The sequence below is a fragment of the Gekko japonicus genome, unplaced genomic scaffold (assembly GCF_001447785.1).
Source record: "Gekko japonicus isolate JY-2015 unplaced genomic scaffold, Gekko_japonicus_V1.1 scaffold787, whole genome shotgun sequence".
Taxonomy (NCBI): domain Eukaryota; kingdom Metazoa; phylum Chordata; class Lepidosauria; order Squamata; family Gekkonidae; genus Gekko; species Gekko japonicus.
The window spans coordinates 554,261-570,060 of record NW_015174866.1 but is presented as its reverse complement, the minus strand read 5'-3'; the positions used below and the strand labels follow the sequence as shown (position 1 = coordinate 570,060).

At 40.9% G+C, this 15,800-nt stretch overlaps 1 protein-coding gene across 1 annotated transcript in view; it reads left to right on the top strand.

Moving 5' to 3' along the window:
* ZNF292 (zinc finger protein 292) overlaps positions 1-15,800 on the top strand; it is a 64,193-nt gene that overhangs the window by 46,169 nt on the left and 2,224 nt on the right. Inside the window, exons 5-8 of the mRNA XM_015424747.1 lie at positions 2,718-2,920; positions 7,001-7,137; positions 8,778-8,919; positions 10,856-15,783. Of these exons, the coding sequence (XP_015280233.1) occupies positions 2,718-2,920; positions 7,001-7,137; positions 8,778-8,919; positions 10,856-15,783 (5,410 nt within the window). The remainder of the gene's footprint in view (positions 1-2,717; positions 2,921-7,000; positions 7,138-8,777; positions 8,920-10,855; positions 15,784-15,800) is intronic.

Below are 15,800 nucleotides of genomic sequence, written 5' to 3'. Positions count from 1 at the left end.
AAGATATGCTCTTCTGAAATACTAAAAGTTTTTAATCTGTGAACACTGTCATTGAGTTTTTAAGATCTTTTTGTGACCTTTCTGAAGGTCCAGAGTTCTCTCCCTCTTTCCAAAGCTCCTTCCCCAAGAAACTCCTAAGAAAGATCTATCAGATCAATAGTTATGGCTCACTGCAACAGTTGTTTTTAATTTGCTGCAGTGTATTCTTATGTTTTGGAAGGAATTGATTGGGAAGGTGCGACTCCTTCCCCTTGGACATGTGCATACAGCACTGCATCTCCAAGGGGAGAAAATGCCGTGCCTGAAAGGTAACTCTAGAAATTTCCAAATTGCTGTTCTATACAGGCACAGAGCCCATCATTGTGAATGCACAGATGACCACTCTCAAAGAATAACAATTAAAGATAAGTAACTATCTTTATGTGCCTGTAGCATTACTGCTATCTTATCCCATTTCATCACTTTCTTTCTAAAAAGTAATTAGGGTGATGAATTTACCTACAATGATATCTGTTTTCATATTATAAAAGTACTTGATACAGCTGGTCTGAGTGATGGTTGCAGTGTCAGTTTGATTTTTTTAATTAACGTTGCTATCTTAGCCATGTTGAAGTATTTTGTGGATTATCTTTAGAGATGGGATGGACAGGAAGTTAAGTATAAAACCATCTGGCTTCTTCTCCAATTACTGCCATCTTACCATTATGTTAAAGTAGTTTCTACCGTTATGTTTATTACTAGGCGTAAGGCCCGTTATAGGAAGAAATACAACGAGCTCTAGAAGGAAGCTCCAGGTGAATGTCTGGCTGTGGCTGGTGGGGCAGCAGAGGGAAGGGGAAAATAGAGGGAGGCAAGCCATGTTTCTTTCCTTCTGTTTAGTTATAAGGCAGGGCTGTCTCGAGTCATTTTTCTGCCCAAAGTGGGTAGTATGGGAGGACAGCCTCATGGTAACTGGTATGGTTCCCTCCACCCCTGACTTATGTTGATTTGGGGTTATGCAGTGGCAGCTAAGGTAGAAAACCACCTCCTCCTATGCCATGTCTTCTGGGTTCCAAGGGTCTGGAAAGCGGTTCCATAGCCAGTTACAGGGTTACCAACTCTGGGTTGGGAAATACCTGTAGATTTCAGGGGTAGAGCCTGGGGAGTGAAGGGGTGGGGAGGGACCTCAGCAGGGTATAATGCCAGAGTCCACTGGCCAAAGCAGCCATTGTCTCCAGGAAAACTGAACTTGGTCATCTGGACATTAATAGCTGGAGATCTCCAGGTGCTGCCTGGAGGTTGGCTTATGTTAATTTGGGGCTATGCAGTGGCAGCTAAGGTAGAAAAGCACCTTGTCCTATGCCATGATTTCTGGGTTCCAAGGGTCTGGAAAGTGGTTCCATAGCCAATTACACGGGTGCCAACTCTGGGTTGGGAAATACCTGTAGATTTGTGGGGTAGAGCCTGGGGAGGGCAGGGTTTGGGGTGGGGAGGGACTTCAGCAGGGTATAATGCCATGGAGTCCACTGCCCAAAGCAGCCATTGTCTCCAGAAGAACTGATCTTGGTCATCTGGAGATCAGTTGTAATAGCTGGGAAATTTTCTGTAGGGGAAATGATGTGCTGTGGCTGGGGAACACGGTGATTTTTGGGAGATCTCCAGGCCCCACAGGGAGATTGCCAACTCCAGTGACCGTTTAAGGGAAGATTGGGATATGTATTTTACCTCAAGACACATTCAATGACTTGCAACAGCAAACTGTTTAGAAAGTTAGAGGCAAAGGCCAATCAGGCCACGTATGCAAACGACCTCTGTTCTGACTGGCTATAGGGAGGAGAGGAACAGCAAACTGTTTGGAATGTTGGAGGCGGGACTCAGGCAACACAGCCAGTGGGTAGGGACAGCTTCTGAGTGACACATCATGGAGCCAACTGATTTACGAGCGTGTGGAATATTCAGAAAGTGCCACCCCGCTTCACAATTATATATAAGGAGAGATATGTGTACGAAGGTAGGCAAGCTCCAACTCACATGCATATTGTACCATTTGGCTTGGCACCTTCTGACCTTGAAGCATGGACAGTCGTGCCGGGGCTCGATTTTTCTCCCAACATGGTCCCTTTCCCTCCAGTTTTGTTGTTTGTTTGTTTGTTTGTTTTTGCTACCATCTTCCAGTTGGGTTGTGGCAGTGTGACTAGGCATGTTGCAGCATTTGATTTGTTTGGGTTATTTCCAGAGCAGTTCAAAAAAGAATTGCTCTGAACAGTTGCTTTGCGTAGCATATCTATAGTCAAAATTTCTAAGGCATTGAGGAGCACTGCCAGAAGTTCAGTTTTCTGCACTTTAATAGAGTTTTAAACTATGTTTTTATTTCAGGTTTAATGATCTGTGTTTCATACATTCTTTCTCTCTGCAGTGTTCTTTTTCCAGTTAGCATTTCAAAATTTGTATTCTGTAATAGCAAAACTGCATTGATAATTATAGGGACAGTTTCATTGCTAACTTTGATTAAAAATAGATTGACTTCAGTCTTCTCCATGCCATCTGGCTTACTAGACTTTGTATGGTTAAATATGTTTCTCCCTAATGAAGTAAAAAAACTTTTCATATAATCTCGAGTTCCTGCAAACTCTTTTAATGATTTATAGTTTTGGTATCCTTTAATAAATATTGGATGTTGGAAGTTAATTACTTGATATAGATCTGAGTTTTTAAAAGATGAAAATGTTGTCTTTCAGTGAATGAATTTTTAGTTCATGAAGGTCCTGTGCTACTGGATATGCGCATTAAGCATCTGATGAAATCAAAGCTGTTAACTCAAGCAACTATCCTAGCAAAACTGTGCTCTGATCACCCAGAAATTGGTATCAAAGGCAATTTTAAACAAACTTTCCTGGTCTGTCTTTGCTCTGGATCACCAAATGAAAAACTTATGCAAGAGGTGAGTATATGTTATGTGACTCTTAAAGCAACAGTGTTCAAAGTCATTCCACTGTGAACGGAATATTAAGAAAACACTTAAGATTTCATATTGGGAGGATTTCTGAGAAGGGGCTTATTTATACACATATTCTTGAATAGTTAAGTCTGAATCTGTTCACAGAGTAAAATATAAAGCTCATTAAGTGTTGCTGAGGTTCTTACATTGCAGGAAAGATTCCATCATTTAGGAAATACTGGGTTGAATCAAGACTAAATTTTCCATCTGTGGAATGTCATTTCACTTCAAAAGTTCAAAAAGATTGCCAGTTTCAACTAAGCAGTGTTCTGACATATATGCATCTCTCAAACACTTCTCACACAGAACTCATCAATCATAATTACCGTATTTTTCGCTCCATAAGACGCACCTGACCTTAAGACGCACCTAGTTTTTAGAGGAGGAAAACAGGACGGAGACGCTCTCTGCCAAAGCCCCGCTCAGACCCACGTGGAACTCCACCGGGCCAGCCGGCTCGTCCCTGGCCGGCCCACACACGACGACGCTGCCCCAGCAGGGCTGGGCGAGCAGGCGAGTGCACTGCACGCGGCTGGCTGGCGAGCGGCGGCAGCGCTTTCTCTGGGGCCGGAGGGAGGAGCCGCCCTCTAGAGGCGCCTCTCCTCTCAGCAGCCTACTTAAGCGCTGTGCCAGCCGGCCAACCCCGCCAGTCTCTCGCCACTGCCAGCGTTTCCTCGGCTTCTTGGCAGTCTTTGTTCGGCTCACCCCTTCCCAGACTCGCCATCTCTTTGTTGCGGTATTCACTCCATAAGACGCACACACTTTTCCCCCACTTTTTTTTGGCGGGGAAGTGCGTCTTATGGAGCGAAAAATACGGTAAGTCTTAAGAATCTCTTTTGAAAGACATATCCCCAAACAATTATTCAAAAATACCTAGGAACCTTCTGTGCTTGTTTTGATACATAGTTCACCTTGCCCTAAGGGCTAAGGATAAATCACAGGCATTGTTATAAACAGTGGGTTGGATCCAGACCAATGCCTGCTGCAGCCCCCCACCCATGTTGTTGCTTAGGGTCCACAGAGTATTACTCCTGGATGATAGCATACCTATGTTGCTGCTTAGGGTCTGCTGTCATCTAGGAGTAGCATTTTGTGGAAATCACGGCTGCAGTGGGAGGGGGAGCCAGGAAAATTCCAAAGTTTATCTAACTGGCTTTACTATTGCACTGGGCTGCAAATAGCTACCACAGGCCTCTAAACAGCAATTTTCTCTGTGGCCCCCCCTACTAGCCAAACCCAGTACCAACATCATGTGAAATCAAATTGCTTTACTTCTGTGGCTTCACAGTCCTTATGGCGACCAGGTCACTTAAATTTTCACACACACACATACACATCCTGCTATCTTGGCAGACATGGTAATGTAATTCTTAAATTATTCTGCAAAACACATTTCTTTGCAAAAGCTTGAATCTTTAATTGTCAGTATGGAAGCCATGTTAAATTTTGATTTGGTTTGCAAAGGGTGTTTCACGCAACCCTGCAGTTCTAGTAGACAAGTAGGTGTGACCTTCATCTTTTTACAGTGCTAGTGTTTATGCACAGACTGTATTTTAAACCTAGTTCCTGCTGAAGTGGTAAACCTTTCTGGGTGCATCACTTCAGACTGATGATATGGGCTCACGTAATGGGATGTTCTTTCAGACAAAAAACCCATAAATATATGTAGGAGTCTGCTTATAGTGGAGCCATCACATTTTCTTTGTGGAGGGATTTTTGTATGGAGAAGCATTCAATCACGTGTTTTTCTTCTTGTAATCTAGAAGTGGTACAGCCCAAGTTTTAAGTCCTGAGCATCTATTATTTATTATTAATTTCTAGTAGACTTTGTAATCCAAAGTGCTATATAACTTTTCCTCATTCTCACACCTACCTTGTGAGAAAGTAAGTATGCAGCTGAGACAATGAGAGTCTGCATCAAGTACTATCCACATTAGGTTCACATTCATAGATCTGTTGTTCACAGTGTAGCCTGCAAAGTACAGGCACAGTTTTAAAGTTAGGCCTGACTACTTTTTTTTTCTCCTTTGAACCTTCCTCCTCCACAGTCTTCTCCCTCCTATGTCTGGATGGTGGTATTTGAAAGATACCTGTGGCTACTGCCTATTTTGTCTACGTAGTAAATCCAGGTAGGGTGTTTCACTGGACCCTACCAGTTACTTCTGCCTCCTTTTTTGCTGCCACTACTCAGAATTTTTCTTTAAAATGCATCTCTAAGTATGCAGTATCAGCTCTGCTCAGATTTATAGCAAAGTTCCAGTTTAAAGATAGATCTCTTCCTAACCTGTTCCTGGTAAGGAGGTAATGGGCATAAGATATTAATAAGGTATTAACCAAGGTTTCTTTAAAAAGAAATCACTATTAAAAATATTCAAACTTGTATTACTGTTCTTGGTACATGAGCAAGTAGATTTATTCAGAAGTTAACATACATCTCTGCCCCAGTGGCTCAACTATTTCAATTAACTGTAATAGATCTCAGAACTATAACATATGCTAAACTGTTAGCTGTAATGTTTTCTGTTCTGTACTGTCTTTTAATACTATCTTTTTAGCAGTAAACACCTTTATCTTTTTAATTCCCTGGACTCCATTACTCCTTGCTTCAGTATCCTCCCCCCTACTGTCCAGCTTTATCCAGTACAATTTCTGTGTTATTCCTCTTCAACTGTTAGTCCTCCAATGTTTAGTCCTCCGATGTTTCTTCTCTTTTAGGCTTGGATTCCACCAAAAAAAGTTATCACTGACAGAAGGAATGCCTGAAATGCTGCTCCTGGGTGGGGGGGAACCTGCAGGAACAGCATGAAGGGGTCTAAAGTGGAATAGGGAAAGTAGCAAAAGTCACCTCCCTTTCATTAGTGGAAATGTTGTGTGGGATCCAGCCCCTTGGTTCAGAAAAGGCTCCCCCAAGTGAATACAGGGCTGTTTGTTTGACTAATCATATGTTAGTTTTTTTTCCCAACCAACGGATTCTTGTTCTACAATTTAAAATAATATAACTTAGAGCTCCTAAATATACATATCTAAAAGCTATACCATGTATCGAAACTGTTTGACAAAGTAATTTCATCACAATACCTAAGACCTGTCCTCTTCCCCCTCTTTTAGCTTGCCTGCCAGAACTATTATGGTTTTAGCTGCTAGCAACCCACTCACCCCTCCATTTATGGACTATTTTTTACTTTACAGTAATGTAAGGGGGATGAAGTATGCATGAATTGTGATTCATTTTAACATTCCGGTATGTCATGTGAAAAGAAACTTCAAATGCAGCAGAAGCCCTGAATGAAAGGGCTTCTTACACCCTTTTGTACATTTTACTGACAAGAAGACAGAACATAAACTTGCATTTCCATTCTGTTTTATTGTACAGTAGTATGTAAAGCCATCTTAGGGGGGGTGTACATTGTCTCATCTTACTACGAGCTGTCTCATCGCACTATAAGCTGCTTTCCCTGGTTTCAAGGAAGAATGAGTCTCCAGTGGCTTGGACATGTGTGTATTATTAATTACAGAATGATAGGAGGAGGATTGCTAGGTTTTAAGTAGTCAGATGCCTTCTCCAGTATGATTCTAACAGTGGCAACTTCAACCAATGTTCCTTCTTTGGTTAAGTGCAGATGCAGCCTTGGAACCACCAGAACATTTCCATGGACAAAAGAATTTCTGCTTGCAGAGCATGACCTTTTTTTGCTTTCCCTTTCTTGCAGCCCAACATGTCCTTCCCTGAAATGCTGTTCCTGGGGATCCAAACCACTGTTCCCCAATGTCTTAACCGAGGTTAAGAAATAAGGAGTGTCCATATGTTCATGCATTCTCCTTTCTTAAATTCCTTCTTTTTCAGCTTTATCCATGGTGTATCTTTTGTCTGCACCCATGATTAATGCTAACTATGGTGAACTTTAAAACCAATTTTACAGTAAACTATGGCAGTTTGTCTGAAGTTTTGGTCCTGAATTTGTCTTGAATTATTTTACCTAAAAATAAATTTTGTGATCATTTTTTGTTTGTTTTCCATTTCAGATTGCAGACATAGATTGCAAAGATGCTTTAGAAATGATCTGTAATCTAGAATCTGAAGGAGATGAAAAGAGTGCTCTGATTTTATGTGCAGCGTTCTTATCTCGACAACTGCAGCAAGGAGAGATGTACTGTGCATGGTAGGTTGGAATCTTTCTTTCAACTGTACTAGAGCTGTGCAGCCAGGGTTCAGCATATTTACAAATGGAGTCATTGAACAAAGGTGGCAGAAGCCTTAGTAAAGGCCCAAAGTGTCCATTTCTCAGGATAAAAGGCCATGTTATATAAGAATTAAGAACACTGGCGTTACTCATTTCTTTATTTTACAGAAACTTCTAATGTCTTTGCAATAATCTAACTTCTAGTATACTTATTGTATTTATAATAAAGTTAATAGTATACTAGGAAATAAGGCCCGTTGCAGAAAGAAATGCAACAAGCTCTAGAAAGAGTAAGCAAGTAAGAGAAAAGTAAGACAGTATTGAGGGTCGTGGAGGCCCCACGCAGTGATCCGCCTGGCCAGCCAGGCTCTCACTTGCTCGCGTTATGTCATATCTCTGCCGGGCCAGCCCCATGGCCCGGCCAGCTCCATCCCTGCAGCCACCAGCGTCAGCACCACCACCGCGCCGTCCTCCCCAGCAGGAGATGCGTCGCCGCTACCCCCTCCTCTTCCCCCGCCTCCCTTTCTTCCCTATGACTGGTGTTTGCGTGAAGCTGCAGAGCTGGCTCGGGAGTGGGTAGCTGTCCCCTGTCCTCCACCTGGGTGGTTCCTGCCCTGCTCCGACTTTCGCAGCGCAGCTTTTCCGCAGTCATCCTTCCCCGCCCCGCCTCTCAGCCACCGTAAAGAGATTGAGGCGGGCAACGGAGGCGGCACGTGAGGTGGAGCCAGGTCAAGCGGCCATCGCCGGGGAGGAGAGGTGAGCCAGCGGGGCAGCAGGAGGAGGGAAAGCTGGGTCCGCGCTCCATGCATGGGGTGTGCGAGGGATGGGGGGGGCGCAGCAGGAGAGGACTGAAGCAAGGGCTCCCCTCCCCAGTCCCAACGCTGTACATGAGCTGAAGGGAAGGAGGCCCCAGCCATGCCCAGCCCCAGGGAGAGTCCCGTCCACACCTTCCATCGGCTCTGAGCACACTGAGCGCCAGACGCCGGACACCACCTCTGTGGGCGGGTGGATGGGACTCCAGTCACGCAGCCATTGGCACACCGTCTGACTGACAGGTCTGGGAGCCAAAGTCTGCAGGAGCATGGGCAAGAGGGACACAAAAACTCTTTTATATATAAGGAGAGATAACAAAATTAGTTTTATTTGGAATTCTGGGAGGCTATTCAGATCTCTTCCTTTCATGACAACATTTTGTGAAATTGTATTACATTCTTTGCTAACACTAGCAGACTGTTCCTTGTGAGTATAAAATTCTACTAGAATATCAATCGAAATGTTTTAAAAAATTAAAAGCTCCAATATTTAGAATGGAATCCTCAGAATTGCTGTTAAATGTGTTTTAAGCTTGATTTTAGGAATGATAGACAGCTTCATTCTGCATTACAGATCTCTGATTTATATAAAACTTAGTAAGCTGCAAATGATTTATGTTTTTCTGCCAAAATATAGGCGAGATAGGTTGCCTCTTCTGTTGTTATCTGCTAGTTAGCCCAAATTAGCTTCTCTTTTCTTGCTCTTCACCCTTTCTCTGCTTACAATTGAAAATTGATTTGATAAATTATAGTATTTATGGTGTTTCAATTTTAGTATAATTTAACTTTGTAAAAACACATTTACAGGGAACTGACTCTCTTTTGGAGCAAGCTACAGCAAAGGGTTGAGCCTTCGATACAGATATATCTGGAGAGATGTCGTCAGTTGTCTGTGTTAACGAAGACAGTATATCACATTTTCTTCCTAATTAAAGTAATCAATTCAGAGGTAAGGTATGAAAAAGTGTTATTTCTGTGATGTTAATTAAATACCAAATTTTTGAGCTGAAAATAAAATCAGGTAGTTGCTAAACACCAGCCAGCCAGTATAGTGAGCTTAATGCATGAAAACATTGTTATTACGATTTCCATAGAATCCATATAAGGAATTTGTGCCTGTATAATACAGCAGTTGGAATCTTCTGGAGAACAGATGCTTTAGAAAAACCCAGGCGGGTATCTGCTTTATGTTTGCAGAGAGCACCCATTCAGAAACAACTGCCTCAATCATAGGAGACCATTGACTTGCAACCTCCCAAGATTCTGTGATTGGCCCCAGCATCCCATGGCAGCTGTTTTGATATTTGCCCTGACCTTTTCCCATATCAGCCATATTTGATGGTGCCAGCTTCCTGTTCTCATAATTCCAAAAGCTTAACAAACAGTTTATTGTGATCTGTGAATAGAGTCCTGGTCTGCTTTTTCATATGTCACTGCAAAGGGACACAGGTGGGGCAGACATCTTCCTGAGATCCCTAGATTGCTACTGCCAGTCAGAGTAGGAAATACTCTGATCATATTCAGTATCTTAGAGCATTCATTATGTCAAACATTATGAAGTCTATTAAAAGTAAACAAAGAATCTTCCTTCTTACATGTAATATTGCCTCACTAAATTCCCATAAGTGGGATGTCACTAAGGCACCAAGAAAACAAGTTCTTACTTGTGCTGTGATTAGTTTCTGCTTAGTGCTAGATCCTTTTGTTATACCCACCACAGGGGTTCAGGGATGATTTGCCTTCATAATTGTTAGAATGAAACTGAACAGGAAATGCTGGCAATGTCCATTCATGGATAAAATATGGCAAGTCTTGTCTGAGAGAAGGGACTTTAGCAATCTCTTGCAGATTTTAATCTGCAGAAGGTTCTGATTATTGTCCAGTAGAAAGGCTGGTCCCCTGTGTACCTCTTGGACAGAAAGTCAATTGACATTTCAGAGTATGATAAGTAGAATATAATAATTCAGCACTCTGTTCTGGCATTGCATATATCATGATGACCATGGAACATTTTTCTTATGGCTTTATTGGTTGAGAATGAGGGTAACAGCCTATCTGTGGGTTCTAATTATTTCTCAAGTCAAGAATGAGCAGTATAAAATCTATGGATTGCATCTGTCACCATTCCCTCCCTCAAGCCTTTTTTAAGCCCATAAAGCCTGTGCTTCCGTCATGTTGAACATGGCAAGGGAGGGGCAGTGATTTTTCCATAGAAGACATTTGGTGGGCCAATTGCATTCAGATGTACTTTGTTTGTCCAGCCCTAAGTCATTAAGATGTCTGTATAAATATAAATAGTGTTACCAACACTAAGGTCAGGCCTTAGTTCTCCCAGAATTACAGTTGATTAGTTCCCCTGAAATAAATGGCTGTTTCAGAAGGTAGACTGTAGGGCATCATAGATTCAGGTGGGTAGCTGTGTTAGTCTGAAGCAATAGAACAAAGTTTGAGTCCAGTGGCCAACCTTTAAGACCAGCAAAGTTTAATTCTGGGTATAAGCGAGAACTGAGTGACTTAGCATGTAGAGTGTGATAAGAACCCAATATCTGTGTTAAGCCCTAGGGATTCCATTGCTTTTAGTGTTGTAATAACTTGTAATTCAGCAATCTCCCATTCTAAAATTCCTTTGCAATAAAACAGCTACTTTGAGGTCCCCCATTCAGTGTAGTTATTAGTGTAATAGTCAGATGTAAGGAATCCAGGCTCTGCATAGCTATATTTCTACTATCTGCTATGCAATCTCTTTTCAAGAATGTAAAATATTAACAGAAAATAACAGACATTTATTGATTGAAAGAAATTATACAGACTACATAAAATTTATGAATGTAGATACTACAGTTGTAGTGAAATTAGTGTATAAAACCTTGTCTGTTCCTTTACAGATTGAAGCTGCTGGACTTGCAACCTGCATTGAACTATGTGTGAAAGCATTGCGCTTGGAAGCCAGTGAGAACACAGAAGTCAAGATTTCCATTTGCAAGACTATATCTTGCTTATTGCCTGATGATTTGGAAGTTAAACGTGCTTGTCAACTGAGTGAATTTCTTCTGGAGCCTACGGTGGATGCATACTATGCTGTTGAAATGTTGTATAATCAGCCTGACCAGAAATATGATGAAGAAAACCTTCCAATACCAAATTCATTACGTTGTGAGCTCTTACTTGTATTAAAAACACAGTGGCCTTTTGACCCAGAATTTTGGGACTGGAAAATGCTAAAGCGTCAATGTCTTGCTTTGATGGGAGAGGAGGCATCAATTGTATCTTCAATAGATGAGCTGAATGACAATGAAATGCATGAAAAGGCAGAAGAGTGCCAAGAAGAGAACAAAGAAACTTCAGTGAATGGACTTCCTGGATGCTTTGATGAAGCTACAAATTTACTTCGAGGGATTAGAGATAAAAAGCAGAAAAACAGAGAAATAAAAAAGTTGAGAGAGCGAGGATTCATATCAGCTAGGTTCAGGAACTGGCAAGCCTACATGCAATATTGTGTATTGTGTGACAAGGAGTTCCTTGGACATAGGATAGTTAGGCATGCACAGAAACACTATAAAGATGGAATTTACAGTTGTCCCATATGTGCACAAAACTTTAATTCTAAGGAAACCTTTGTTCCTCATGTAACACTGCATGTTAAGAAATCCAGTAAAGAGAGACTGGCTGCCATGAAACCTTTAAGAAAACTAGGAAGGCCACCTAAAACAGCAACTGCAGGTGTGACTAAGAAGAAAAATACTGTAGTTAAGCAGGAACAACGGCATATAAAAAAGAACAGTCTTTATGCAGCAGACTTCATTGTTTTCAATGATAATGATGGCTCTGATGATGAAAGCTATGAAAAAGACAAACCTTACATTCCAGAGATGATACCAGTTCAAAAGCCAATGCCTGTAAATGAATTTACCTGTCCAGTTACTTTGTGTAAAAAAGGTTTTAAATACTTTAAAAATTTAATTGCACATGCAAAAGGTCATAAAGACAATGAAGAAGCTAAGCGCTTTCTTGAAATGCAGAGCAAAAAAGTAATTTGCCAGTACTGTAGACGACACTTTGTAAGTGTTACCCACCTCAATGACCACTTACAAATGCACTGTGGCAGCAAACCTTATATTTGTATACAAATGAAATGTAAGGCTAGCTTTAACAGTTACGCTGAACTACTGAGTCATAGAAAAGAGCACCCAGTCTTTAGGGCAAAGTGCATGTTCCCTAAATGTGGGAGAGTGTTTTCTGAAGCATATTTGCTTTATGATCATGAAGCACAGCATTATAATACCTACACCTGCAGATTTACAGGTTGTGGAAAAGTTTACCGTTCTCAAAATGAATTAGAAAAACATATTGAAGATCACACCAAACAGTCTGAAAAAATACTGCAGCCTGATGGTGAGGCTAATTGTTCTCAATCTTTAGAAGATAATGAAGCTTTTGAGGAGATAAATCTGAAAGAGGAATTGGTGTTGCCATCAGAAAATAACACAAATAACTATGTCAAAGCTGAAAATTATATCACAGAGCAGGTCAAAGATGAATGGCTCAAAATCGAGAAGATAGAAGTCTCTGCTAGTATATTGGAACAGAGTAATTCACTCTCCACTGCAGGTCTGGAACAACCTTTGCTAACTCCAGCAAAGTCAGAATTGGTCGTTCCAGCCAGCAATGTTTTGATGCCTCTTCTGGGTCAGAAAATTAGAGAAAATATGGCAAGAAAGGGCAAATTACTTGCTTTAAGCACTAAAATAGATACGGCTACACCTGCAGCCCAACAGTTGTGTTCAGCAGTTGAAGATAACTGCAATGATCTTCCAGTTTTTCAGGACGAAAAAGAGGATGACCCTATTAGCCAGTCCCAGACTATTTCCATGAATTCAGTTACAACAACTTCAGCTCCAAGTTTAACAAAAAGCCCAGAAAAACAGTTAAGTCAAGTGCCTTTCAATATACAGACTGAAGTAGAGTATCAAAATTTACTTACTTCAAAACCTCAAGTTGAAGAGAGCGCTAAGACTACTACTAATCTCTGTAATCTGCCTCTGAAGACTTTAGAAGGGATTACAGTTACTCCACCCCAGCCTAATTTAGGCATACCTTTTGTTCCAGTCATCCCATTGGCAGCTCCTGTCCAGAAGTTTCCTTGCCAGGTTGAAGGATGTACACGAACCTACAATTCTGTACAGAGTATTGGCAAACATATGAAGACAGCACATCCTGATCAGTATGCTATATTTAAGATGCAGCGCAAGAATAAGAAAAGTCGAAAAACAAGCAATTTGCAAAGCTTGCCAAATGATAGCAAAATAGTTTATTTTTTGCCATCACAAGTGGCCTCTCCCACTAGTGAGGCTTTTCCAAGGCAAGCCAAAATCAGTTTAAACCCCTCATGTACGAGCCAGTTGCAGCAGCTCTCTAATGCTCTTTTCCCAACACGCCTGGAAAGTATGACTGATTCAATATTGCCTACTGTGGAAAGTATAAACACAGGTCTGTCTCATACTAAAAGTGAACCAGTGACTGCATTAGGCTCCCAAATTGAACATTTGTCCAGTGCAACTTTATCTTCACAACTGGATGATCTGGAAAAGCCAGTTATGCCTTTGAACATTGACAGTGGTTCAGATCCTTTCCTCCCTTTGCCTGCAGAAAATGGCCCAATTTCTCTCTTTCCTTCACCAACAGACAATGGTCCAAGTTCTGTCTTTTCACAAATGGAAAGTACCAATCATTTTGCTTCCCAACTAGAAGGAAACACTAATTCTGCTTTCTCAAAAGAAGAAAGTGTTGACTCGTTGTTTCCCTCTCAAGTGAATAATGATAACTTCAGTGAAGTCACTCCACAGTCTCCGCTATCAGCAAAGGCAAAAAAGGATCGTAAACGAGGTACAGATGGGAAAGAGAGAAAACCAAAGCATAATAAACGGGCAAAATGGCCAGCGATTATCCGGGATGGTAAATTTATTTGTAGTAGATGTTACAGGGTTTTTTCTAATCCCAGATCCCTTGGTGGTCACTTGTCTAAAAGGTCATACTGTAAACCTCTAGATGAATCTGAGATTTCTCCAGAAGCTCTACAGCTTAATGGACAATCCTCTCTATTTGCCAGTATGATTCTTTCTTCAAATGCTTTAAATTTACAGCAGCAGCATGAATCAACATTTAATCCCGAAATATGTTTTAAAGAGCCATCATTCCTGCAGCTGCTTGCAACTGAGAATCGGTCTGCTGCTTTTTTACAGAACTTGTTTCCACGGACCAGTATGACTAATTTCAATACAAATGAGAATGAGGAAGGAAATGAAATTATAAAGCAGGCCTTGGAAACTGCAGGTATTCCAAGTACATTTGATTCTACGGAAATCCTGCCACACATAGTTACTACAAGTTGCGTCTCTGGTACTAGTCAAATAAATGCAACTGTTTTGCCCAATCCAGGAGTGTCACCTCTGTTACAAGCTATGTGCAGCCCTGGTACCTTGCTAACAGACCAAAATAGAATACTTAACACCAAAATTTCCTCCATAGATGAATGCAGCAGTTTACCTGTATTTCCAGATGAGTTAATACTAAGGACAATTGAAAATGGTTTATGCCCCAGCTTGGTTTCTAATTCTCCTGCCTCATCACATAACTTCGGAAATAACACTTCACGAGCTTCAGTCATAAGTAGCATTAAAAATTCAGAATCTTGTAATTTGAATAAAAAAGGGGTCAGTGGTTCAAAGAAAAAGAAGAAAGCAGTTGCTTCTTTAGTTGTGCCGAACATTTCCCAGAAATTAATAGTTAATGATTTAACAGCATTGGGGCTTTTAGCTAAAAACATTGAAGGAAGTGTGCAAGCATCCACAGAGAACTTTCAGTCAAGTGTATTGACAAACTGTGAATCTCCAGTGTTAATGGAAAGTCTTACACAGAAACTAAGTAATGTAGTCAATGAAGTAACAGCAGATGTCAAAGAGAATACCGAAACCACTGAAGAAAATCATGCAGAAATTTCTCCTGCATTAGTGAAAAGTGAAAATGCTGATTCACAGTTCAATCTAGGTTCTTGCACTCAAGGAAACTCTGAATTAGGTATCTCAGAGGTTAATGTTATTCAGAATTATGAGAAGACACTTGAAATGATTAAAACAGCTATGAACTCCCAGTTGGTTGAAGTAAAAACTGAAATCCAAGAGGTGTCAATTGAGTCACTGCAGAAAGCCCAAATGAATGTTGCTGAATCTTCTTCAGAAAACTCATCACAAAATGTTAAGTCATCCAACCCTACTCAAGTTGTCATACACACACTGAATGTCACTGCTAGCAAAATGAACCCTTCTCAGTCTGAAAGCTCTCACAAAGATGATACTCAGATTATGGAAATTTTAGAAGGTTTGAAAAAGTTGAAATTAGAAAATGAAATGCCTAGTCAAACATTAGACAGTGTTATTCATTGTCTTCCAGGAGATGCACTGCTGCCACAGATTCTTGTTCCTGTTGTAGCATCTGAGAACAAACCTCTTGCACAGCCATCTTCAGAAGCACCCACTCAGTTCATTGAAAAAGTCCATAAGCCTTTTATGTGCCAGGCATCAGGGTGCAATTACAGTGCTATGACAAAGGATGCGTTATTTAAACACTACAGCAAAATACATCAATATACTGCTGAAATGATACTAGAAATCAAGAAACACCAGTTAAAGTATGCTCCCTTTAAATGTGTTGTAGCTACCTGTCCAAAAACGTTTACAAGGAATTCTAATCTCCGGGCTCATTGTCAGCTGGTGCATCACTTTACAACAGAGGAAATGGTAAAATTGAAATTAAAAAGGCCATATGGGAGGAGAT